The sequence below is a fragment of the Miniopterus natalensis genome, chromosome 4, assembly GCF_054644295.1.
Source record: "Miniopterus natalensis isolate mMinNat1 chromosome 4, mMinNat1.hap1, whole genome shotgun sequence".
NCBI classification, from domain to species: Eukaryota; Metazoa; Chordata; class Mammalia; order Chiroptera; family Miniopteridae; genus Miniopterus; species Miniopterus natalensis.
In genome coordinates this window covers 57,785,207-57,811,244 of record NC_142084.1, presented here as the reverse complement: position 1 = coordinate 57,811,244, position 26,038 = coordinate 57,785,207, and the positions used below count along the sequence as shown (strand labels likewise).

Here is a 26,038-nt window from a genome sequence, read left to right as displayed (position 1 = left end):
TGGTTTTTAATGCATCATGGGGTACTTTCCTATATCCACCCATCCATCTGTTACATATAATTATGTGTACACACGTTACGTATATATGAAAACTGCTGGCCCTGCATAAATAATTCTCTCAGAAGAATTATTATGTGTGTCCAGGGACATGGCATCTCGGTGGCCAGGCAGTCAAGTGGGCCAGGAGCAGAGCCCTCGGATTTACATCATCCTGCTGGCGTTACTGATGCTTCGTTTGACACGTTAGGGCTCTGGCTTTTGTTGAAATCTGATTGTTCAATGTGCATGGAGATTCTGGTGTGTAGATGGAGTAATCCAGCCTGAGAGCCGCGTGGTGCTGGGGACGGTGAGGATCAGGTTACAGAATGTTGTAGAATAGCAATTTTTCAGCCCGTGTACCGAGAGACTTTTTTAAAAATGCAAACCTGACTATGAGTCAGGGGCACTGGCCTCTTTCCTTAGATTGTCAAGTAAAAAAATGACAACAGCCAACATGACTGTAGGCATCCAATGTGAATGAATCAAAATTATACTTATTTCTTTTTTGTCAAATCAGCAAAAGATACATTTTTTGGTGTGCCCCAGAATTTTAGTAATTAGTTTATGTGCACCATGAGATGGAAAAGGTTGAAAACCACTGTCCTAGAAGCTTAGGTGAGTCATTCATCTTCTCTGGACCTTGGTTTCTTCCACTGAATGTTCACCAAATCACCCAAACATTACTTCCAGTTTTTAAGACTGTGTGCCTCCTGCCCTCCGGGAGCCTTAGAGCCTTAGCTGACAGGCCAGCACAGGGAGAGCAGTGATTAGGGGATAGGGGATGGTTGTAGTCGCTGAGCAAGGCAGGGTCCAGTGAAGGGAGGGCGCAGTTTCGACTCAGTAACCGGAGTCCAGGAAGTGGCAGGCATTTTCGGTTGAGGCTGAACCCAGGGGGTTATGAGATGTCAATGGCCAACAAGGCACCAGCATTTAGAGTAATTTTATGCACCTCTTTCCTTGCATTCTGCATGCACCTTGTCTGGGAGGTGGTGACAGCCCACTTCTAAGTCAGGTGCTGACGTTGGGGAGAAACCAAGTGTGTAGCGAGACATACAGAGAGTTAGCATGTGAGGGATGTAGGCCTCACACCCGGAGTTCTGCTGAGAGGGGCCACACATCCTGATTTTAAGCCTGTTGTCCCAGCATAATTAGCACTAGGCCCCTTTTCCTCAAAAGTGTCTCATTCTGGATGGTGAGTTATGTGGCATCCTTCTTAGCACCAAGGGGCGTCAGAAAAGAGGAGAGCTTGGTGGTGCCATGTTGGGGAGGGTGGGGGCTGCAGGACAGGTGCCTTTTGGACACAGCAGCCTGTCGAGCTCTTCCCAAGGTCCTGCAGGGAAGGGCCCAAATGGTTTATTCACTGAATGGTGGCGGATGGGAGGCAGGGAAGGAAGCCCAGAGAGGACAAGGAGACAGCTAGGCAAAACAGTGCTTGTGAAAACATTGAGAAGATAAAATATCGATGAGTAGGGCAAAGTTTAAAAAATAGAAATTACAACACAACACAGTCATCGAGTAGTCCCTTCCTTCCTTTGTTCATTTGCCTGTTTAAAAACGGTGTCCCAGCCCATGGATCACAGGTGGGAAGGGGTCCTGGTGACCCTCTCCTGTGAGTCTGTGTGTGTTTAATTTCCAGATCTTGCCAATGAGGTCCTATGCTCAGTACCTAACACCATAGAACTTTCCATTGCAATGCAGCGGTCCATCTCATTGATGGGCTTGACCTTGCACAACCCAGAAGGCCCAGGACGTAATCATCAATGAGGATCAACTTTGAATTGTAAAGTGCCAGGAAACTTCTCCCGGAGCTAGTGAGTGACCCTGCATTTCACGGGGAAATCTTTATGCTGTAGTTATACCCCTGCCTGTGGTTATTCTTGAGGGTCTCAAAATCTAGCCTTCGCAAAGGAGAGGGCTAGGAAGCATTTCTCAGTCTGGTGTGTGGAAGAGCATGGAAACGGATATTCCTTCAGACTCCCCTGTAATCAGGTGAGCTGGGAGAACGGCATCCTAGGTCCTGGACGTCTTAGAGCTCTTGCTGCCACTGACATGTCATATCATGACCCTAAGCTATCGTCTATGTACTGATTTTTGAACTGATCATGTTGGCACTGTCTGCTGCTGGGGAAGGCACTGGGTCCCTAACAGCATGGTCAAGTCATCTATTTACAGGCAGGAGCCGGTGGGACTCTGGGCCCAAATCAGTCTGGGTTCAAATCCCAGCTCTGCTACTTGTTGAGCAAGACTTAACTTTTCTGAACCATGTTAACCCTCCTCTGTTGCCTCTCCTCCTGGGCCAACCTCTCACTCTGCCCCTGCTGTGAACACAAACCCAGTATGAATGGAGGTAGGTATTTGGGAGCTCGTAGAGCTTCAAGGGAGGAGCAGTTGGTCCACAGAAAGGAGGGACAGCTGCTTGACTCTTTCCATAGCTCTTTCAATGACAGGGCCCTGCTGGCCAAGTGGAGTCTTCTCTCATCTTTCTCCTCTTAATTTCTCTTAGCATGTTAGGAGTTCTTAACTCTTGGCAACATGCTATAAATATTTTCCTCCAATCTGTCATTTGTTCTTCAACCTCTTTTTTCTTTCCCTCCTACTCCCTCCTTCCCTCGTTTTTGGTGCTTTTCCCCTTCCTTTCAGAATGTCCTTGCTTCTTTGTGTGTGTGTGTGTGTGTGTGTGTGTGTGTGTGTGTGTGTGTGTGAGTGTGTGAGAGAGAGAGAGAGAGGCGGAGGGAGGGAGAGAGGTGTGAAAATTTATTTCCAGTACAGTTACAACATTCACCTGGAGAAAAGTTTAAGATCTGTCATGTTATCCATTGGCCATTAAAAAACGTCTTGTGCTAAATATTTCATATTGACTATTCTCAGTGTCCTTGTTTGTAAAATTCTAAAAATCTCCTGCATCTCCTGAAACTGTTGGAATTGCACTGGATAATCTCTACGAGCCGCCAGCATTTTGTTCTTTAGTGCTTAGACGCAGAGGCCCCAAACTCCACCGGGCAACCCCGGCCCAGCCTGGCAAGAACCACTTCTGTTCAGCCGCTGCTGGAGCTTCCAAAATAGGCGCTCTGATCCCCGCCAGCCTGGACGCTGCTTGAGCTGTGTCTGCCCTCCCCTCGGCAGCCTCCTGTCACAGGCCAGGCCTGACAAAGCCCAGAAGACCAAAGGCTCCGGAGCTGCCAGAAAAACCTCAGGATTTGTTTGCTCCTCGTGCCCCAGACCCAGGCGCCAGCCCCGGGGACAGATCTGGGCCTGTCAGGAAGTCCATGCACAATCTCTGGTGAACTTTGGATGGGACTCTGGGCTGGGGTTCAGCAAGGGACATATGGGTGGGGCTAGAGACTTTGTTCCTGAAGACCCTTTGACTCCTGGGGAGGTCTCTGGGCAGGTCCCTCCCTCCCATTGCCCAGGCCTTGGATCCTCTCTGGCCTCTATTTTGTAGCATTGAATAGCTATCTGCCCTGGGCATGGGTAATTTCCATTGTGTTTGTATGTCTTGCCTCCCCAAATAGATTGCACAGTGATCCGGGACAGCTGGGGTGGGGGCTAGTGATACAGCCCAGGCGCCGTTGCAATTTATCACATTGAATATAATTATTTGTTTTGAGGTATATATCCCCAGCTATACCAAAACAACTCTGGGCAGGGATTTTACCCCAGTTTTGTCTAATACATATTTATGTCCAGCATTTTCACAGGGGCAAGCAGAGCAGACACACAGCCAATGTTTGGGCTTCAGTGCCTCCCCCTCCCCGAAACAGTAGATGGCCTAAGACCAGATACCCTCAGCATCTGAAGGTGAAGGAGAGGAGGTGCCACTCCACTATGGGCTCCAGTTTTTCCTAGCAAGAGGAAGCCCCTCAAATGAGGAGAGGCTTGAGGGGTGCCTCTGCAGCAGAGCAGACCCAGGCTCTGAGGCACTGACCCAGCGGGCTGGCACTCACGGCAGTGTCTCAGCCAGTAGTCAGGAGACAAATCCAGCCTTTGGGCAGCGCCCAGTGGGTGTTGCCAACCATGACCCTGGCCTCTGAGTTCTCTCCCTTCTTGGCCTTTCCTTCTCCCAGCCCTCACTAGCTTACCCCTGCCTGTGGGTGGTTCCCCAAGATGGATGGAGCAGGTCAGGGGAGAGGTCGAAGTCCTTGCCTTGATTGCGTCAGTCCTCTGTGAGGAAGTCAGGGGTGGGATCCTTCAACCTGCAGGCCCACATTTTTCTTTCAGGCACTTGGGTGGGAGTCATCTGCCTTAATTCCCTGGAAGACCCATTCTAAATTGGAGGCCTAAGAAGTCAGGCTGAGTTTGTTTCCCTCTTTGAGAAAAGAAAATTTGTTCTAGTGGGGCATAGATGGAAGTGAGGAGTTAGAGCCCCACTCTTGGGGTAAGGTCTCAATTCATTTTGTGCTTTTGGTTGCTAATCATTAATATTTCCCATGAGCAGCAGCTGTGAGACCTCTCCCATATACATTGTCAACCTTGCTGCCAGTTCATCCCCTGCTTGCAGTCTCGAATTTAGCCCAAGTCTGAGAGCGATAGATACTTATAATTCTGAGCATGGCCCAGTGGTTTGAGAAAAGGTCAGACCCCCAGATCTCCTAGCTCCTTTGTCTAGTCCCTCCTCCCATAACCCAGCACGCCAAAGTTAGTCCCTGGTCTTCCCTACTCCCTCCCAATCCCTCCAACCCGAACAATAATCCATCATTGTTATCTCATTTGGTGTTTGCAAAGCACTTTACAGCCATTGTTTTGAGTTTTTCCTCTTATTTGCAAAGTACTTCACAACTATTATTACAAGTCTTTCCTCTGGACGTGGGTGATGCTGACCCACTTCCTAGAGCTGGCTTCCCACTGCCTTCTAAGTGGCTAGGCCAATTCCCATGGTGCCCAGCACCAGATGGGCAGGGCTTTTGTAAATCAAGGCCATAGCTGTGCTCTTCTGCCTTAGAAATCGGGTTTAGAAATGGGCTTCAGGCTGCTGCCTACTGCCCTCAGGAAGTTCCACCCTATGCATTCCTAATGAAGGAATAAGAGGTGGTTGTTACCAACGTACACATCTCCAGACCTTAGTGCTGGTTTGGGGCTCACAGCCTGACACCTCCCATTTTCCCCAGATTGGGTACTAAGCAGCAGAGTTTGAACTTCTTTCTCTCCTTTCTTCAGTCCAAAAGAGGGGAAATATGTGTCAAATGTAAGAGAATAAAATAGTCCCTTCCTACATAGTGGACTGGAATTTGCTTGAGGTGATCTGATCAAAATTTTTTTGTTTCATTTTTATTTTTTTTATCAGATTTTTAAAATAAACAATTATGAAATTACAGAATTTTTTAAAAAAAGAAAAGTCCATGCCCAGCTGGGCGTGGCTCAGAGGTTGAGCGTCGACCTAGGATCCAGGAAATAGGGGTTTGATTCCCGGTCAGGGCACATGCTCTGGTTGTGGGCTTGATCAATGACTCTCTCATCATTGATGTGTCTATCTCTCTGAAATCAATAAAGATATGTTTTTTAAAATATATATATATAAAAGTCCATACAACCTAACTAGCTAACAAAAGTTGCTTACATGGCATTTCATGTGCTGCATTTTTAATTTAACCTGTTGGGTAAGCATTTCCCTCTATTGTTACATCATCTTTATAATAACCATTTAAAGTTACTGAGTAGGTTGGATGGCAATTTTCTGGTAGGAAATATGGAAACTTGTACAGATTTGAACGTGTAGGGGGTTGTGGGGAAGACATGGTATGTGTAATGGGGCACCCTTAGGGAGCATGGCCTTGACCTCCCAATTCAGTTAATTTCATTTGGCTGCTGTTGTGACACCTGACCTTTCAATCTGAGTAGGACTTCTGCACTTTCTACCCAAATAAGAAGTTCCTGCCCCCCAAATCCCAGACTTGGTTAAGGTATGTTCTGAGGATGAGTCGAATAACACTGTTATTCTTTGTTCATATTCTGGCTCAATTTGCCCAAGCAGGTCATTAAGCATTCTGAGAGTAAGCCTTCCCTCTTAACTCCTGTGACATCTGTCAGAGTGCTTAAATAGCAGATGCACAGTAAATATTTGTTGGTGACAAATACATATTTGCTGACCTCCAATGCTTTTCCCTGGCTGGTAAAATACTTGGTTGACTGTGTAACCCATTCTGTGAGGCAAGCGTGAAGGAGTTTCTAAGGCAAACCTTGGTGTTGGCTTCTCAGAGCAGCATAAGGCCAGCAACCAGCAGAGAAACCTAGGGTTCGATTGCTAGGGTGGCTCCTTCAGTGAGATTCCTTCCCCACATATAAAACAGTAAGTGTGAAGAGGAAAGAAGAGAAACGGATTATGAGATTTTTGTCTCTGGAACCTTCTTTAGATAAACCGGAACATAGGAAAGAAGCCAGATTGCTTATCTTTAGAAGAAGATGATGATCTTCACCTGTGAGAACTACATACGGAAATATTTGTGAATGAAATGATAGAACGTGTGGGGTTTTCTCAGTTGTATAGAATGGGCAAGTGGGTGGAGGTATATGAGACAGGAGCGGGCACAAATTGTTGGAAGCTGAATGACGATTAAATAAGAGTTCATTTATATATTCTGCCCACTGTTGAATGTGTTTAAATTTTTCATAATAAAAAAATAGAATAAGAGGGTTGCCCTAGGTTGGAACTGTTGAGATGATCTAAAAAGGTCCTCCCTTCCCAAGCCTGATTTTATATCAGGACACAATGTCTTGGCTCAGTTTTGAGGCTCTGGTGCCATCTAGTGTTTATTGAAAACACCCAACAAAATGATGACGTTGTAAAGGCTACTCCTTGGTCTAAGGTCCTTTTGCGAACTCTCCTGGCTTTTCCGTTTCCCTCAGAGAAGTCCCAGACTGAGGGAGCAGGGCTAACCAGCCTGGACAAGAGCGGTACACGGCCGCCTCGGAGTGAAGGTGGAGGTGGCCGCGACGGTGTTGAGGGTGCCCTGCAGGCTGTTGCTCGCTCCGCACCTCCCCCAGGCTTGGGGAAGCAAGCTGTACGCTGGAGTCTCCTTTTCATGTGTGGCCGTGCAGGCAGGTGACCTTGCTGGAGAGTTCTCAGTGTGACCCAGGTATAAAAATAGCCTCTCTTGTGACCAGTGTGTGCTCAGCTCCCTGGCCTGAGCAAACAGCCCCTCACACCTGCACATTGTTGACTCGGTGTGGACATACAGCTACTTGTTTGCAGGTGCAAATGACTGTTTGTATACCCAGAGTTGAGGGGAGGGCCATCCCCTTCTTCAGCCCACTGTTCCCTTAGAGCAGGTATCGGGGTCACAGAAATAGCAGAATGTGCAACCTTAAACCCCAAGGCTGGGCCCTGATGGAGAGTGAGTGTGTTTAAAAACCCTCCCCTCCAAACATTCTCCCCGCCCCCCGTCATTTACTAGAGAAGAATCCACTCTTGCCTCTGGTAGTAGGACAAGAACAATCTAGACACCAGGGTAGCTATATTTGGGGACAGGAAATTTGGAAAAGATAATAAACATTTTTCAAAATAAGAAGCAGTGTACATGGAGTCAGAGAGACTTCTGGCAAGTTCTGAGCCAGGCTTTATGTAGATTGTAAGGGAAAACAAAAGTGGCCCAGCTGATTTCACCACGGCAATGGAAATGGACATGAGTGGAATTTAGCAATTGTAAAGTTCTATTGAGTGGAAGGTAAAGGTAATCGGGGTGGGGGGAGAGAAGGTGAATGAGTGACAAATGAAGGCAACTTTCCTGTGGAAGTGTGATCAACTCTCAGCATTGCTATAATATGTACCTTTATTTTATGTACCAATAAGCAAGAAAATATGTCAAGTTGTGATACAGAATATTATACGGGTATATTGAAATGAGAAAAATGAATTTCAGACTTTTTTTGCAGGGAAAATTTGAACATTTCAAAAATTTTCAAAAAATGTAGTCCCTTTTGGTTCATTAATTCTACTTCTAGGGGAGTATCCTAAGAAATAACCAGAAATGCTAATATTTGTGTACAAAATGAGCAATGTTTACAAAACAAAAATCAAACTGGGTAACAATTAAATAAAAATCAATGACAATAGTTAAAGGATGGCACTTACATGATGGGATCTTATACTGCACTTAAAATGAGCTTACGAAGACTTTTAATGTGGGAAAAGGCTTTGGTATTAAGTGCAAAAGCAGGCTCAAAATTATACAGCTCGACCTCAACCAGGCAAAAATACAGGTCAATATAAATACAGTATTTCAAAGGATATAATAGAACAAAATGCTAATAACATCGTTGATCTTCAAGTTACAGGATTACAAATGATTTATGTTTTTTTTACACATTTTAGTGTTTTCTAATTTTCCTGAAGTAAATATTTATTATTTTTATTCAGAGGGAAAAGGAGTCTCAATTTTGAAAGGGAAAAAAAGAGACAGAAGGTCAGAGTGGAACTGAGTGTTAGGTGAGACTGTCAGGGTTACAAGCTCTGAAGGAGAGATGAGGAACTAAAATCAGGCTGCTGGTGGTTGCTGCCAGACTCTCTTCCTTTCTCCTGACTAAGGAGAGCTCTGCTGTCTGGGATGTCTGAGAGTAAAAATGCCCACTTCCTATGACAGTCCTCTGAGCAGATAGATCCCCCAGGGGTTGAGGTCAGAGTGAGGCCCCAAGGAGATACATCCTTCACTCCTTGCAAGGAAAGGGCATTATTTCTTTGTTCTCTCGATTTTCTGTCATGAGGTTAATGGGAATAAAGAAAGAATTAATCCTCTGTGTTATTTCCCACCCAGTAGATATGTTTGATGACTTCTCGGAAGGCAGAGAATGTGTCAACTGTGGGGCCATGTCCACTCCACTCTGGAGGCGGGATGGGACAGGGCACTATCTATGCAACGCCTGTGGCCTTTACCACAAGATGAACGGGATCAACCGGCCCCTCATCAAGCCCCAGCGCCGGCTGGTAAGCAAGTGCCCAGACCACAAAAGTCCAACAGCCTTAGAGTGGGGGACACGTTTCTCTCCTCTCAGCACCTGGCTTCAAGGCTCCTACCTTGGTGGGAAATTTCCTGGTTTTTTGAATTTTGAATTTTAAGTCATCTTTTTGAAGATATGGTTTGAGGGTTTGGATGGGTGGTGGCTACATAGTAATTTCTCACACCTTTCTAACTAGCTTGAGCTACCAGGTTGTTCCAGACTGTGGACCTTGAACAAATAGCCAGATATTTCTCCAGCATAATGAGTTTTTTCTGGAACAACAAAGATACATAATTCAGAACATGTGGTCCAATGGCGAACCATGTAAAGTCCAGATGACAAAGGAGAAGAACATTCTTTTAGAGAGGAAAGGGGGCGTTCAGAGGGGCTGTTGTAAACTCAGAGTCCATTGGAGGAAATTGGGAGCTGGAAGTGTAGTGGCTTTTCATTGGCTGAGTTGTAACAGTTTTGTGGGGGGAGGAGAAGACCCTCTTTCTACCTGCTGCAGCAGCATAGAAAAACATCTTCCTGTTGGAGATGGAAAATATGTCTCTTCCTGTTTGGGGTAAACTGATGATGAGTGGTACCCCAGGAGAGCTCCCCTTACAGGCCCTCCCAACTTCAATTTAAACGAGGTTTCTGTTTATTGATCTTCACGGGAACATCTAATTCATGCCTTTAATTATGCAGCAGTGAAAAGGGAGGCTCAGAAAAGCTAATGGCTTGCCTGCAGCCACCTGTGAGTGAGTCCAGACTTCCGGGCCCCCAGTCCAGGAAGCCCTGTACGTCCCCTGTGTTCCCGTCAGCTCCATGAGGAAGGTCGACTCTGCTTTATACATTGCTACGTACCCTATTTCCAGTTGATCAACCCAAAGCCCAGGGAGGTTAAACAGTGTGTACTGGGCCCTGTGGCTGAGGAAGAGTTGGGAACTGAGCTTTTTTGGTTCTTGGTTCTGTGGTCTTTTCTTACGACAGTTTGATTTTGACCAATAGATACTGGCTCTCATGTACATTAGGGAGGGAAGAAGAGAGGCGATAAACCTTGAGGTTTCCCTTTCTTGAGGTCCCACAACCCATCCAGTCTCTGATGATGCTTGGATACAATAGATCCTCACCCGCCACTGTGCCTGGCACCTGAAAACCACATTAATTCTAAGTTTGGGAGAAGCTGTTCTGCTTCCAGTGCCCAGTACCCACTGGGATTTCCACCTGATGTGGAATGGCTCATTACCCTGCTAAAGCCACAGTTAGGACTAGGATTCACTCTTTCCCCACATCAGACATTTCCCCCGCCCCAGGAGTGGCTCAGGGCAAGGGAGACCCTGGCGCTACGGCTGGTCTGAGCTGCTCACTAACCAGGATTGTTATGGCCTGTGCGCCCTCCCAGCCCTGCAGCACTCCCCGTGAGGGAGAAGCAGCAGCGCCTGCCTTTTACTTGGACTTGAAGGGTTTGTCTCCTGTGTTGCAGTCTGCGTCCCGCCGAGTGGGCCTCTCCTGCGCCAACTGCCAGACCACCACCACCACGCTGTGGCGCCGCAACGCAGAGGGCGAGCCCGTGTGCAACGCCTGCGGCCTGTACATGAAGCTCCATGGCGTAAGTAGTCCCACCCACCATGCAGGACGACCACCTTGACCAGCACCCATGATCTTTCATGCCCATCACTCAGTTCTCACTTGTCTTTCTCCCTTTGACTATAATTTATTTTTTCCTTCTTAGCAAAGATACTTAGATATGGAAGGGACGTACAGACTGTATTAGTCCATTCAGGCTGCTCCAACAATACCACAGACCAGGTGACTTCTAAATAGAAATTTATTGCTCACAGTCTGGAGGCTGGAAGTTGGAAATCAGGGCCACCAGCATAGCGAGTGAGAGCCCTCTTCCAGGTTACAGACTTTTCCTTGTATGTTCACATGGCACAGGGCATGAAGGAGCTCTCTGGAGTCTGTTTTTGGGGCGCTAATCCTATTCATGAGGGCTCCACCCTCACGACCTAATCACCTCCCAAATGCCTCACCTCCTAATACCATCACCTTGGGGTTTCTAACATGAATTTTGGGGTGACACAGACTTTCATACTGTAGCAGAAACATTGCTGGTGACTTCATCTTTAACATTATATAAGTCTAATTCCTATTTTATAGATGAGGAGACTCAGAAGTATTAAACGGATAAAAGATAGCTTAAGAATAATTGTATTGATAAAATCTGGAAAACAAAAGCAAAGCTTGACCTCCACCTTCTACCAAAACCAAAAATAAACTTGGGAGAATTAAGGATATGAAATGTAGAACATCTTTAAATAGAGACAATAAAAATACTAGAAGAAAATGTTGGGGATAGTATTTATATAACCTTGTTGGTGAGAGGAGAACTTCTTAGGCAAATTTTCAACTCTTAAGCCATAAGATAAAAGTCAGGTATATTTGATTGTAAAGTTCTTTATGTTCTGATTTGCAACAATCTCCATTATACAGTGCTGTAAAAAGTCAGTGTAGAATATTGTGCACAGTATGGCACCGTTTTTATGAAAAAAGAGGAAGAGTGTAATTTATATGTAGTTGCTTATATACACATAGAACACCTGGAAGTATACATAAGAAACTGGTAGCATGTAGGTGGGTTGCCCGTAGGAAAAGCAACAGGAGAGTTGGAGGGACACTTTTTTCACTGTGTGCCCCCTTTGTGCCTTTTAGATGGTGCATGTCTTACTTGTTCAAATATAGGATAAACTAAGACAACACAAGCAAAACAAACAAAAAAGAGATCCCATAGAATAATAAGAAAATGACAATCAATCTTCCCTCATTTCCTAAAAGAAATAAACAACTCACAGAAGCTCAGATAGCCACTGAACATGTGCAGAGGGGCTGGACCTCACTAAAAATCAGGGAAATGTAAAATAAGACAACCTTGAGGTTCCCAGTCTTGCCTATGTGTTTGGCAAAAATTAAAATGCGTGATAACATGTAGCTGTGGTATGGATTTGGGGAAACAGATACTTGCATACTGTATATTGTTGATTTGTATGTGAATTATTACAGATATTCTTCCAGGAAATTAAACTAGCAGTATTTCCTAAGTGTAAAAACACATACCTTTTGATGTAGCAGCTCTACTTTTGAGAAACTAGCTTATAAAACAATAAAAGAATCAGTACATAATGATGTTTGAACTATTTATTGCTGCAGTGTTTGTACTGGCAGAAACTAGAAACAATCTTCAAGCCTCATCAAGGAATGGTTGAATAAATTATGTCGCATCCTATAATGTAGACAGTTGCACAGAAATTAAAAAAGAATGTATCTTTACTTGGAGTAATGGGAAAACACATTGCAGAGTAATATATACATAGTATGACCCTGTACTGTGGAGGTGAGGGTACATTAGAAACACACAGATGGAAGGATGGATGAGTACACAGGTACATATATGTATAGATATGTACATGTGCACATGTTTGAGAATTTTTAAAAATGTGAGGAACACAGGCTATTACTCCAGTTGCCTCATGGGGACAGGACTGATGGTAGTGGGCTGGGAGTGGATGTTATTAACTTAATCTCATGCATGTTTTCATGTTATGAGCAAAAAAATGGTTAAATATAGTGTAGAACATTTATAAGAAAATACACTTGTTTCTTCAAGAAGTGTATACAAGGATGTTTGTTGAGTCACTGTAATAGTAAAAATGGAGAAAAAGCGTCCAGGAGGAAAATGGTTAAAGAAACTATTGTTCTTCAATAGGGGAGTGGTAAACAACAACAACAACAAAAGACATAGAGAAATATTATGAGGGTATTAAAAAGATTGTGTCCTGAAAAACTTAAAAGTAGACTTACCATATGGCCCAGCAGTCCCACTTCTGAGTATATATTCAAAAAGAATTGAAAGCAGGGTCTTGAACAGATATCTATACACTCAAATTCATAGCCGCATCATTCACAACAGCCCAAAGGGGGAAGCACTCCGTATGTCCATTGATGAGGGGTGGGTAAGCAAAATGTGGTGTGTAGAATCAATCGAATATTGCTCAGCTTTTAAAAGGAAGGAAATTCTGACACACGCTACAACATGGGGCAACCTTGAAGTCATTGTGCTGAGTGAAACAAGGTAGGCACAAAAGGACAAACTGTATGATTCCACTTACACAGGGTACTGAGGGTGGTCAAATTCTGAGACAGAAAGTAGAATGGTGGCTGCTGGGGCAGGGGGAAGGGGAAATAGGGAGTTATTTAATGAGTACAGAGTTTCAGTTTTGCAAATGAGAAGTGTTCTGGAGATGGATGGTGGTGATGGCGACACAGCATTGTGACTGTACTTAACACTACTGAACTGTGCACTTAAAAATGGTTAAGAGGGTAAATTTTATGTTATGTGTATTTACCACAATTTAAAAACAAGTACTGAGGTGGGTGGGGGTAAAGAAGAGGGCAAGATTCTTCTGAAGTCAGGACAGGCTGTACGAGGGCCTGAGTACAGGTTCCCCCAAAGTGGGAACGCTGTGACTCCCAGTGACTGGCAGGCAAGTTCAAGTTCATGGACGCCGGTGCACATCTCTTAACTGTTCCGTGTTCACGTCTCTGAAGTGGTGATTGCTTTTCTTTCAGTATTTGCAGGTGTGGTCTTCATTAGTCCCATATGGGAGACAAGCATAGACCAGGGGCTAAAAGCTGTCATTGACCAGGCCTAAAAGAAACCAGATGTGGGGAAGGCGCACTGTTTTAAAAGACTACAAGGATGCAGGCTTGCTCCCCAGACGCTTGTTTATAGGCCTCTGTGAGTGACACCTGACGGTCACTGCTTGTTTATGAGAAGTCAGATGGGATAAAAGTATTGTCCTTGGACAGTTTATCTGAGCATCTGGCCGCAGGTCAGTCTCTCCAGCATAATCTTTTGTTGCTCCCATGGAAACACCACCATTGGCTCCATCCAGTCAGATTCAATGCAGTGAAGAGCTGCTCTAAGTAGAGCATCTACATCTTCACTCACTGGGACTGTCCCGCCTTGTGCCTGTCTTCTTGGCATGATTATTAAGAAGAGCACCGCCTCTTCACTCTCACAGTGTTCTGATGTGGCTGATGAGTGAAAGGTGTGGCACACACTGTGCCTGCTGCCTGAAACACCTGCCCATCTACTCTACAACCTCTTTCAACTCAGATGTCACCTCCTCAGCGAAGCCTCCCTTGATAGGCTCACGTGCCACTTCCCCTCCTCCCCAACCCAGGACGGAGTTCTCCTCCGTCACCTATGAGTCTGGTTATTTTCTAGTTTTCTGTCATTCCCACTAAACATGAACCTCTGGAGGGAAGGATCTGTGTCCTCCAGTCTCTGTTTCTTCAGGGTCTAGTATAATACCCGGTATGTAATAAAGGTGCTCAATATGTTTTAAAAAAATAGAACTGATTTCTTTCTTGGCAGGAATTTAGTCTCAGCTCCAAGGTTTATAGAGGAATTGCACAGAGGTTGTCTTCCCATTGTGTGTGTATGTGTGTGTTGAAATGCTGTAGCTGATCATGTACAAATGGAAAACCATATCTATTGACTTGTAATCCCCTAGGTTCCCAGGCCTCTTGCGATGAGGAAAGAGGGGATTCAAACCAGAAAACGGAAGCCCAAGAACCTTAACAAATCTAAGACGCCAGCAGGTGAGGAAAAGAGCTGTGTGTAACTATATAAGTAAGTCTGTAGCCCTTGGAATGTGTGAGAATGTGTTCTTAGTTAGGAGAGCCAACCCAAGTAGTCAAGGTGTAAAGTTAGCCTTGTTCGTCCCCAGTTTTTCAGGACAAAATGAGTAACCCAGTATAAAAGTAGCATGACCATGGGACATATTTGGAGTTTTTGAAGCAGGCTGTAGTCAAGCTGTGGCCTGATCATTGCCAGTCACAAGGGCTAGAGTGGGCCAGCTGGACTGGTCGAGGGCCTGAAAGAGAAAGGAACACTACGCAGTCCCTCCATCTTCGGGATCTAGGACAGGGCCCCATTAGTCATGTTCACAACAGACTGATCTATAAGCTAGTGTATAATTAACATCATGTAGTACTTTGTACTTTAGAAAGTTTCTTCACAAATGGTCTCTCACTGACCCCCCATGAGACCTCACTTATTATCCACATTTTACAAGCAAGCAAGCTGAAGCTCAGAGAGGGCAGGGACTTAACCAGAACCATACAGCTGTGGGTGGGTAGGTAGATCCAGAATGAAAACCCAAGCTTTTACACTTCAGGGTCCAAATGCTGTTTGAGATACCAGCCCTGCCCTGGCTGGGTGACTCGGTTGGAGTTGTGGTTCAATTCTAGTCAGGGCATAGACCTAGATTATGGGTTCTCAGTTGGGGTGCATGTAGGAGGCAACTGATGGATGTTTCTCTCTTACATCGATATTTCTCTCCCTCTCTCTCTAAAATTAATAAAAAGGCATGTCCTTGGGTGAGGATTAAAAAAGAAATTATACCACCCTGCTGTATCAATTTATAGATTAGGATGGAGGACTACTGACGTTCCATCCACAAGCGTTATCTCCTCAGTACAGCTACCAAATGAAAGAGTTCACTGCTCAGCTGACCTGATGGAAAGTTCATCTTGCAGAGCCAGATAATCTCCCCTTTCCACTACCAAGAACACGACCACAGCTATCCTTTTCCAGATTCAGCAGTGGCTTACCCTCTGGCAGTCCTGTCTTCTTAGACCTTTCAGTGTCTTACCCTAGTGGCCCCCTTCCTTCCTCCTGTTTCCCCACTGTTTAAAAATAACCCCCACCCCACCCTGGTAACTCCATTTCCTTACATGTCTCTGTAACAGGTTGAGCAGGCATTTGCTTCAGGTGTACAATTCCCTATTGGAAATTCAAATTCTGGGGAGCTAGATTTGGCAGCAAAACCTAATCTGAACAGACACAGGCTATTTATAGTCTTTTATTTGCCCCACTTGTGAATATTCATGTTTTGCTGTAGAACTATTAATGTATTTCTATATGGGTGTTGTCCTAGACCTCCCTGGAGGTGTTCTACAATGTATAATATATACCCCTTAAAAAAAAAAAAAAAGTCTTTATTGATTTCAGAGAGAGGAAGGGAGAGGGAGAGGGAGAGAGAGATAGAAACATCAATGATGAGAGAGTCATTGATCGACTGCCTCCTGCATGCCCCTTATTGGGGATCGAGTCCACAACCCAGGCATGTGTCCTGATCAGGAATCAAACTGCGATCTCTTGGACCATAGGTCAATGCTCAACCACTAAGCCATGCTGGCCAGGCTATGCCTTTTCTAAATCAAAAAAGTTCTGAATCCTGAAACAACTGTGGCCTCAAGGGGTTCGGGATAAGGGGTGATGAGCCTGTCATTTCAAAAAAGTTCCCTTGAAAATCTCATTTTGGGAACTGTTGCCCTCCACCGATGAAGGATCCCCGCTTCTCTCCCCAGCAAATGGAAATAAGCCATTACCATGGCCCTACCCCGGCTGTCTCAAAGGACTGCCATCCCAGTTGTCCCTGCCCCTGGTCTGAGTGTCCTGACTCTGCCTTATTCCAGGTCCTTCGGGTAGTGAGAGCCTTCCTCCCACTAGCAGCGTTTCCAGCAACTCCAGCACCGCAACCACCAGCAGCAGTGAAGAGATGCGCCCCATCAAGACAGAGCCCGGGCTGGGGTCCCACTACGGCCACAGCAGCTCCATGTCCCAGGTGCGGCCCTGGGCAGGCGAACAGGACTGCCTGTGGGGAAGTAGGTTCCACAGTACCAGGTGGCCCCGCCCGAGGCTAGGGACTGTCTGCACAGGGATTTATCTCAACACATCCAATCAAAGCCACAGTGATTTGGACACACAACTGTGAGATACAAATGTTTGGCAGCTCCTCTTGTCTCCTGAGGGGTGGTTTGACCTTGGCCTTGAAGGACAGGTAGATTTTTAATAGGAGAAAGGGGAGGAGGAGGATCCTCCTGGCAGGCAAGGTGGGGGGGGTTGGGGTTGGTGAGGAGGGCACAGGCAGGATATCATTTCCATGAGGGCCAGCTGCAGGCCCAGCTTTCTCGTGTGCCCAGAAGATGGACCGGCAGTCCCCTCATACTCTTCTTTTAGATATGATGGCATCCCTGCCCCCCCCCCCCAATGGCTCCCCTCACTTGGGATCAGGATGTTCCTGGTTGCCTTCTCCCATTAACTCTGACCTCTTCGCCGCCCATACTTGCGGGAGGCTGTGTCCTAACCAGCTTTTTACTGTCGGGGTGAAGAGCAGCATGTTCTGTAGAACCAGGAGAGCCAGGAGCCCCTTCTGGGTGGGAAGGACAGCTACTGTTTGAGTGGAGATCTGATGGTGATGAGATTGTAGCCAATGTCTCATGTAACCATCAGGGCCTTCAGAGAAACCAGAATAGTCACAGCCTCTACTGGGTCATGTTGCTCAGAAGCAGCTGATGAGTCACAGACCCTCTTAATCCCATAGCATAGGGTAGAGAAAACAGAAGTGTGCTGGGTCCCTTGTCCTGCCCTTGTCCTTTGGCTCTGCTCCTCTGATCCCTCTGCTAGGGGTGGGAACCAGCCTGGGGACATCTTCGTAATGGGGCTCCCCCTCTTCAGTCCAGACCTCCCCTCCTGAGCCCCCAGGAGTGACTCCATTGACCTCATCTTGCACTCTTTGCTTTCAGACGTTCTCGGTCAGTGCGATGTCTGGCCACGGGCCCTCCATCCACCCGGTCCTCTCGGCCCTGAAGCTCTCCCCACAAGGCTACGCGTCCTCTGTCAGCCAGTCACCGCAGGCCAGCTCCAAGCAGGACCCTTGGAACAGCCTGGCCTTGGCTGACAGTCACGGGGACATAATCACTGCATAATGTCACCTCCCTCCCTCCTCAGATTCCTGCACAGACTTAGAGACAGCAGACGTGAGGCTCCGGCTCTAGCGGCCGGCATGCTCTGTCCGGGAATGACTCCAGAAGAACCACTGGGAAGAAACTTGAAGTCGATGATTTGGTTAGGGGAAGTGGGTGTAGGATTTTATCAGCTGCCTTTTCCAGATGGGGCTGGGAAGAGCCCAGACTCTGACCTGGAAGCATCCACCCTTCGTAGGAGCACCCTCAAGTCCCTTTTGTGGAGTTAGAGACTTCTTTCTCGTTACCTGCCCCACTCCACCCCTGACAAGAGATGAGATGTCCTTCTCTACCTTTCCATCGCTGTGGCCTAGGATTATGGTCATTCCGTGGTGTTCCCAGTACCGGGATCTGAGGGCGGGTAGAGGGGCAGGATGCTGGGACCCCTGCTCCAGCCTGATCCAGGGCATCAATGTGCCTGTGGGTGTGACAGGCCCCTCGGGGCAGCTCCTGCCCTTGCCCAACACTCCCCTTCAGGCTCAGCACACCCCTGCATCCCTCCATAATGAATCTTGACTCCAGAAACGCTGGGTGTCCCACCCGTGTTACTGGGTGCTCTGTGGGGAGACGGAGAGGCTGCCTCACCCACCACACAGTATGGCTTCCGCAAAATTGCAACTTGGCAACTTCGCCTCCGCCACGTTCCTTTCCCCAGCTCACGACCTCATTCCTTTGCGATCCTTCTCTTCACCCCAAGGCCTCTGAAAATAAAAATCCCTTCCACTGATTCAGCTCTCCCCTCAGTGAAACAGGAGCTCCATAGTTTAGCTGAACAGCAGCCCCACACGCCTGCCCCCCAAAATCCTTCACCCCATCACACACAGGGTGTTCTGAATGAGAACAAAAGAGGTTCTGCTGCTAAAGCCAGTTTGACAAACACTCACCTGAGACCTGAGATCCCTCTCGTGAGGCTGATGGTGGACACTGGCCGGGGCTGGGCCCGCATGAGATGGGGGCAGGGCTTTCCATGGATTCTGACTTGCTGGTGCTCGGATCTTGCTGAAGCTACTTCTGTTCTGCGAAGATGTGCCTCTGGGCCAAGGGGTGTAGAGTGCCCGCACCTGCATCCTTTCTCCAGCAGAAATGTCTTGTCCAAGAGGCAAAAAGCTAAGGATTTTGCAACATAAATTCAAAGCACACACAACACGACTCACGGAAAGAGAGAGGATGACCGCTAAGAGAAGACACCGACGGGGCCTTGAGGGCTCTCTGGGCTGGTCTGGAATGAGCCTTTTTCTCGTCTCTACATTGCTGTTTCTGCCCATGACACTGGGGTGCACAGACTCCTCCTCCCGTGTCATCCTTAACAGCAGAGCTGTCGCAGACTGTGGCCTTACCACGTCCTACCCGGAAACACCCAGCCCCCCACCCCCAAATCCTACAGGCTGTAGCAGAGAATATCTCTAAACCCAGATTATGTTTTAATCATCATTTACATTATTTTCTTTCATGAAGGCCACCCTCATATACCTTCCCTAACCCACAAACCTGTTAACATTGTCTTAAGGTGAAATGGCTGTAAAATCAGTATTTAACTAATAAATTTATCTGTACTCCTCTTTCCCTTCTCCTCCCTCAGGCGTCTTTCCTGGGAGGTTCTCTGCTGCCCTCTGCAAGGCAATCTTGAGCCACGGAGGCCCCTTCCCCCATCCACTCACAGGCTGCATCTAAAATCATTTTCTTCGTTCCCTCATTTTCGGCAGCTGGCCAGGTCTTCCTCTGTATGTGATGGTGACTGCTGAAAGGAACACTCACCCTGGCCCTGCCACTGACTAGTTTTTGACCTTGACAGGTAATCTCTAGGCTTTGGTTTCCTGATAGAGGGTTGGATCAACCATTCACTGAAGTTCCTTTGGTCCAACAGTTGATGCCCACTGAAGGGGGCCATTTTTAGAGCTCCCCTCAGGGACAGCAGGGCTGGAGCATGAGGCAAAGCTTAGGGGCAGTGATCTCTCCAATCCACCTGAGTTAAGGTGTGTGCCAGAAGGTCACCCTGAGGTGTTCTTCCATATTCTACTTCTCCTTTATGGTTTGATTCAAACAGGCCCCGTGAGGGGCAAGTGATGCTCCACACCAGTGGGAGAAGAGAGAAATGTCTCCTTTATCCATTTGTCTTCACCTTCTTAGGTTCCAGCAATCCTGCTAGATTGCTTCATCTTAGAAGTGGGGTGAGGGTTGGGGGCAATGGTCCTAAGGCCACCCTCTGACTCAGAACCTGTGGAAAGAGACCCAGATCAGAACATCCACCCCTGCTCAGAACTATCTATGGTGGCTTCCTGCCTTTCTTGGCTTATGGCAAACCCATTGGGCAACTGGTGGCAATTGACTTTTCACAGCACCCCTGTTATTTTTGAGGTCAGGAAAATGAAATAGAACTATAACAACTATTCTTCTGTGTCAAATCAGAAAAGCTTTTAAATTTGCCGAGGACCAGCCAGACCTATCGAATGTAGGGACCATCCAGAGGGAGAACTCTAGCAACAACTAAGAGGAACAAAAGAGCTTCAAGACCAAAAATAAAACCTCCCAGGATTTATGTTGGCCTTGGGAGGCACATGTCCCCTGATGATGAAGTCCTTGCTGAAAACACTGCCACTTCCCTTTAGGAATGGCTCCGAGGACAAAATTATATACAATATCAGAAGACCTTATATAGTCATGACTGTGCTTCGCCCAGATGGTCTAATCCAGCTCGTTTCAGACTCCTTGCTCTCCAGACTTGATTGCTTTCCCAGGTCAAATGTATCCTCAGAGGAGGTCGATTTTGATATTCTAAAGGATGCAGTTCCCAGATAGTTGGGAAGTGGCTGGGGGAAGGATGTAGGGGGTGGGGAGGGCTAGCAATCATGGCATCGCTAGAATAAATGACTGGCCTAATATGGTGAATGAAGCAGCCAGTGAGCATGGAAATCCCTCACATTCCCTTAGTCTCTCCTCTTGCTATGACAAAACCTTTTGAAGCACAGGTCAAGTCATCTTGACAATTGGAGAGAATTACTCCTTCATATTTGATTTTTTATTGCCTTTAGGGGGTGACTAGTAGCAGATTTAGCTGTGATTATGTTTGGCTTGGGTTGACAGCAGTGAAAATTAAGTTTATATTGACTGAACATTCCCTAAATGGAGCTGAGTGTGTGTGTGTGTGGGGGGGGGGGGGCGAGTTACTTGCATGATTCCACCCCCAGCCCTGAGTCCCTAGAACTTGACATACTGACTAGCATACTGAGTGCATGAGAAAGCCATTTGGAAAGCTGCTTTTGGGGTAGAGGTGGTTGGTTTTTATTGTTTTTAATCATTTTCTGACATCAGACTCTACTCTTCAGATTGCATCCTTGCCCTGCTTGAAGCTAGAACACAAAAATGCCATCACATGACCAAGGACCAGCCTTAAAGCTTCAAGGTTTAGCCTGGAAAGTAGAACCTCCAGGTGTCCTTGCCCCTAGACATTTGTTTGCGTTTCTGACTGGCCCCCTCCTGGGAGTGCTGCTGTCCTATACTACTCTGGCTCTAGTGTGACTTTTAGCTCTCCTCCAGTAAATGTGGCAGTGCATTTGCAAAAAGGCTATTCAGTAACAAGAACTAACCCAAGTGAAGATGACATTGAAACAGACCTAGTTTTTCAAAGTCCAGTTTTCTTTGGGTTTGTGCATTGCAAGCTCACTCTTCTGGCAGAAGCTTGGGAGATTGTGGGTTCAGTTTTGTGGAGAGGTGACCACACAGCTGTGCTCTGGGTTAACAAGACCAGAGGAATCAGGGCACCTGGTGCCCTTGGGCCGGGCTATAGCCCTATATGGGGAGGTTTTCCTCCTGAGGTAAGGAAACACACACACACACCCCCACCTGTTCTCCACGATTGCCTTCTGTCCTACAGCTGTGGTGGCCCTGTTTCACCTAGAAATCAGCCTGTGATTTCTCTCTCCCCCCAACTGGGTTTATAAGAGGTTTTTAACTAATCACTGGGCAGTTACGAATTCCTAATCTGTAAATCTGATTGCAAGAAGTTAATTCAGAAGCTCAATACTAGTAGACAATACTAGTAGACTCCTTGCAATGGCTGTAGTCACTTGTGCAGTCTCTTCTTGAAGATGGACTTGCTCAAATGAAATGAATTGCAATTAGAGACATAAAGCATTTAGATTTATCATTCTACCTTGTTGGAGTCACACTGAATTAGATCTGGCATCTCCAACTTTGGACCAGCAGCTCTGAGTTGGAAGAAAGTGGCTCCTGTCTCACTGGGTCTTACACATTCTTTTTGGTAAAAATGAAACCTTAGGGCCCCAAGATTTCAAAATGCTCCTCCTGGAGACGCCAGGTTGATGCTCTCCAAGTGGAAAACAGTACCTTTCTTGTGACCCAAGTAATGTTTAAAAATGTTTCAGAAGCTACACATCCAAATGAGCACTGTGTCTTGAAGCAGCCACCTAGGAAACTAGGCATTCCAGCATTGTAGCCATTGCAAATAAGCTGGGACTCCCTGTCCAGAACCTGCTCCTACCAGCCTAAGAGAGCCAGGTTTATTGCTTCTTAGCCACATTTAGTTTTGGACCCCAAATAATTACATCATTTGACCAATTTCTGTCACTGGTCTTAGTTCTGAATGCCCCTTCAAAGTATAGAAATTTGCCACCAGTGAAGAGCTATTGAAGAAGGGTCTCTAGGCTCTGAAAGCTAATCCCAGCGAAGGAAGCGGAAGTGATGGAAAACATTTTCAGTTCTTTATGGCTGCCACGCCAAATAGGACAGCATACTTTAGTTCAGGTGTATTTTCTTAAATCCATCAAACAACCTTGGTGTCTTCCCTCACTACCCAGCTGTGCTGAAATTTGACAAGGACTGCAGGTTATGGGACTGGAACACACTTGCAAGGCTTCCTGCAGGATCCTGCATAGAGAATGCTTGAAGTAAGTCATTCCTGTAATTTGGGGTAGTGGCTTTTTAACTTTTGGGGTCACATACAACTCTAAAAATATAACAAAAGCTGTGCCCACTTTCCCAGAAAGGTGCACACAGCCTGAGATGTTGCACACCACTGGAACTCTGAAAAGTTCTCCATATACCCCAGGTTAAGACCCCTGCTCTCGGCCTCCAGTTTAGTCCCATGCTGCAAGGCTGTGTTGGTTAAACTGACTAGGTCAGCTCCATCTAGGGTGTCCTGGCAGTTTATGGGACAAGTGGGATAAGAGCAAATCTTCCCATTTAGCTATGAAGTCAAGAAATTGAATAGTCCCAGGGCAGCTGTCAAGACCCCTAGAGCTGTTCCAGACTCCTGGAAGGTCCTGTAGCCTAAAATCTATCTGTTCACACAAAGACAGGTCTGAGGAATCCCTGGTAGCCCCTCCCTTACACGAGTGTATGGGGCTGGGGTCTATAAGAGTACAGTGGGGTTACAGGGCACAAGCTGCTAAGGATTTGGGGAAGTTAGTACTGTTGCTAAGATTTCCAATAACCAGCCTGGGAAAGGCATAGAACGGAAAGAAAACTGAATCCCGTCCACTAGGAAAAAGGATACCTGGATTGGGTGCCTGACACATTTACAGATCATGAGGGGTCCCAGAGATTACCTAATCCAAACCGTCTTGTCTCACCACCATTGAGGAAACTTGCCCAAGGCCACAGAGCTGGCATTGAGGAAGAGCTGCACTTACTGAGCACCTACCCTCGCTAAGGAGGCTGAGATTGGAATAAAGGTCCTGCCCTTGCAGTTACTGCACTCACCACGCGGGGGCACCTGCATCCTCCTTCTCTCCCTTGTGCCCTTCAAAATGTATCAGCCTGATTTTCAAGCAATTTGAGATCAGTCCAGAAACTGTGCTAAAAAAAAATACCTACTGGTTATTGAGTGCTACTGCACATCAGATGCTGCTAATAGCTTTATATATGTACATAAAACATTTATATATTGTTACAATCACATTTTACACATGAAGGAGATTCTGGCCCACAGATTTTAATTCATTCACTGAAGGTCACAGAACTAGTTTGTGCAGAATCAGAATAAAAACCATGCCTATTGGACTCCAGAATTAGGGCTTTTACGCCCCACCCTTACCTCCCCTAAAGAGTGGACACCTCAAAACTGGAAATCCCACACAGCCTGGGTGTAGGTCCCACTCCAAGACAAAGTCTTTCAATATCTTTCTAGAAGTTGGGGAGGATCCTTGGTTCCAAATTCTCCAATTTTCCCAATTTAGACACAATGAAAGGAGAACCTAGAACCATTGGAGAATAGGGCTTACTGTCCATAGTCACATGGCTGAAAGAGGGCCAACTGGAATAGACCCAGGAGCCTTACTCACAGCCCTTGTACTCCCCAAGTGCCTCTATAGACATATGAACCCTCCTGATGTGGTTCAGAATCCCCAAACTCTTTCCTTGGCAATTTGATTCCTCACCAGATCCTACTGCTTTTCTTCTTCACTTCCTTTCTTGCTGTCTTGGAGGTGGCTGTATTATAATTGATTTTTATGTGCATTATAACTTTAAACATATTGGAGATATCAGGGGCACAAAAGAAGAAAGAGGAATTGGTCCCATGGCCCTTATAAAGCTGGGTGCTGACCCCTATAATACTGAGAACCAGGCTCCTGTGGGCTTTGGGGCCGCCCCAAATCCAGGAGGCAAATAATAATAATAAATAAAACGTATAGAGCTATTACTCTTTGCCAGGCCCTGTGCTAAGAGATTGATGTATCATCTCAATAAATCCCATAGTAGCCCAGTGAGGTAGGCATTTCACTGCATATTATAGATTAAGAAATTGAGGTACAAAAGATTAAATTACTTGCCCAAGCTCTGCCTGCTGAGTGATGGGATTTGCACCCAGATAGTCTGATGCAGGAATAGTGTTCTAAGGTGCTATTCTATAGTTACTTTTCTAGGAGTTTGCCCTTTTCCAGACAGATTTCCCAGCCTTATTGTCTTAGAGTGATGATTCCATACACTTGCACAGCACTTTACAGTTTATGAACATTTTGCATCTAATCTCATTTAGTCAATTCACTTAAAGAATATTTACTGAGTGCCTACCAACTGCCAAGTACTGTGCTCTAAGTCCTTGCTGCTCCAAGTATGGTCCCTGGACCAGCAGCAGCAGCAGCACCTGGAAACTTGTTGGAAAGGCAAAATCTTGGGCCCTGCTTCAAATCCGAGTCAGAATCTGCATTTAAACAGGATTCCCAGCTGGCTCATATGCACATTAATGTTTGAGAAGGCCTGCTTTCTAATATTTCCATAAAAACATGAAATAGATATCCCACTTTAATACATGGATAGATCGAGGTATTGTGACTTACTTATCTTCTACAATTAATAGTGAGGCAATCTATGTAAAGAGCTTAGAAGGGTGTCTTGCACATAATATGTGCTCAATAAGCAACAGCTATTATTTTAAATGACAGAGTCGAGCTGTGAGCCATTGCTTTTCTCAACTCTATAGCCCGTTGGTCTCGGCAGTGACCTCTTAGGTGCAAGGCATTCATTCCAAGAGGTGAGGCAAGGATTGTGGCTCTGACTTCCTTCCCAGCTCAGCCAGAGTCTACAGAATGAGGTACTAGGGACTCCAAAAGCTATTGTTTGGGTGTGCCTGATCCTTCAGCAGGAGCCACCCTGTGGTAAGAATGTCGGTCTCCAGAAGAGGCCAGCGGCCAGAGATAGAAAGAGACCAGAAGGCTCTGAGGGGATCCCTCCTAGAAACTCCATGCCCACATACTTCATCCAGTCTGTTTCCAGGGCTCCTCTCCTCTGTGTTGAGGACCCTCAGTACCCCAAGCCTGCCCAGACTTTCCTCACTTCCTGCGGAAGTCCCTTCAGTAGAAGGCCACCTATACTTCTCCCTCTCAATTAGCAGGATACCACCTAAAGACGGACTGGACCAAGACCTCCCCAGGGCCCTCTCAGCTAGGGCCCATGGTGCCTGCTTTCCTGTGCATTTGGAGAACTAATGGAGAACTAACAACAATGAAACATATTATTATTATTATATTTGTTAATCCTCACCTGAGGATATTTTTTCCATTGCTTTTCAGAGAGAGTGGAAGGGAGAGAGAGAGAAACATTGATGTGAGGGAAACACATCAATTGGTTGCCTCCTGCATGAGCCCCAACCAGGGCCAGGGATCAAACCTGCAACTCAGGCACATGCCCTTGGCCAGAATGGAACCCAGGAGGGACCCTGCAGTCCAAGGGCTGACGCTCTAACCACTGAGCAAAG

At 46.4% G+C, this 26,038-nt stretch overlaps 1 protein-coding gene across 3 annotated transcripts in view; it reads left to right on the top strand.

Annotated features, from left to right (window-relative positions):
* The window catches only part of GATA4 (GATA binding protein 4), a 45,748-nt gene extending 27,692 nt beyond the window's left edge, over nt 1–18,056 (top strand). Inside the window, exons 2-6 of one of the 3 annotated variants that reach the window (XM_087815970.1) lie at nt 8,787–8,953; nt 10,436–10,561; nt 14,529–14,616; nt 16,498–16,646; nt 17,608–18,056. In XM_087815970.1, the coding sequence (XP_087672096.1) occupies nt 8,787–8,953; nt 10,436–10,561; nt 14,529–14,616; nt 16,498–16,646; nt 17,608–17,790 (713 nt within the window). In that variant the 3' untranslated portion in view covers nt 17,791–18,056. Of the gene's footprint in view, nt 1–8,783; nt 8,954–10,435; nt 10,562–14,528; nt 14,617–16,497; nt 16,647–17,607 lie in introns of those variants that run through there. The other 2 variants (XM_087815969.1, XM_087815971.1) reach the window with 2 other exon arrangements.
* The last annotated feature ends 7,982 nt before the right edge of the window (nt 18,057–26,038 follow it).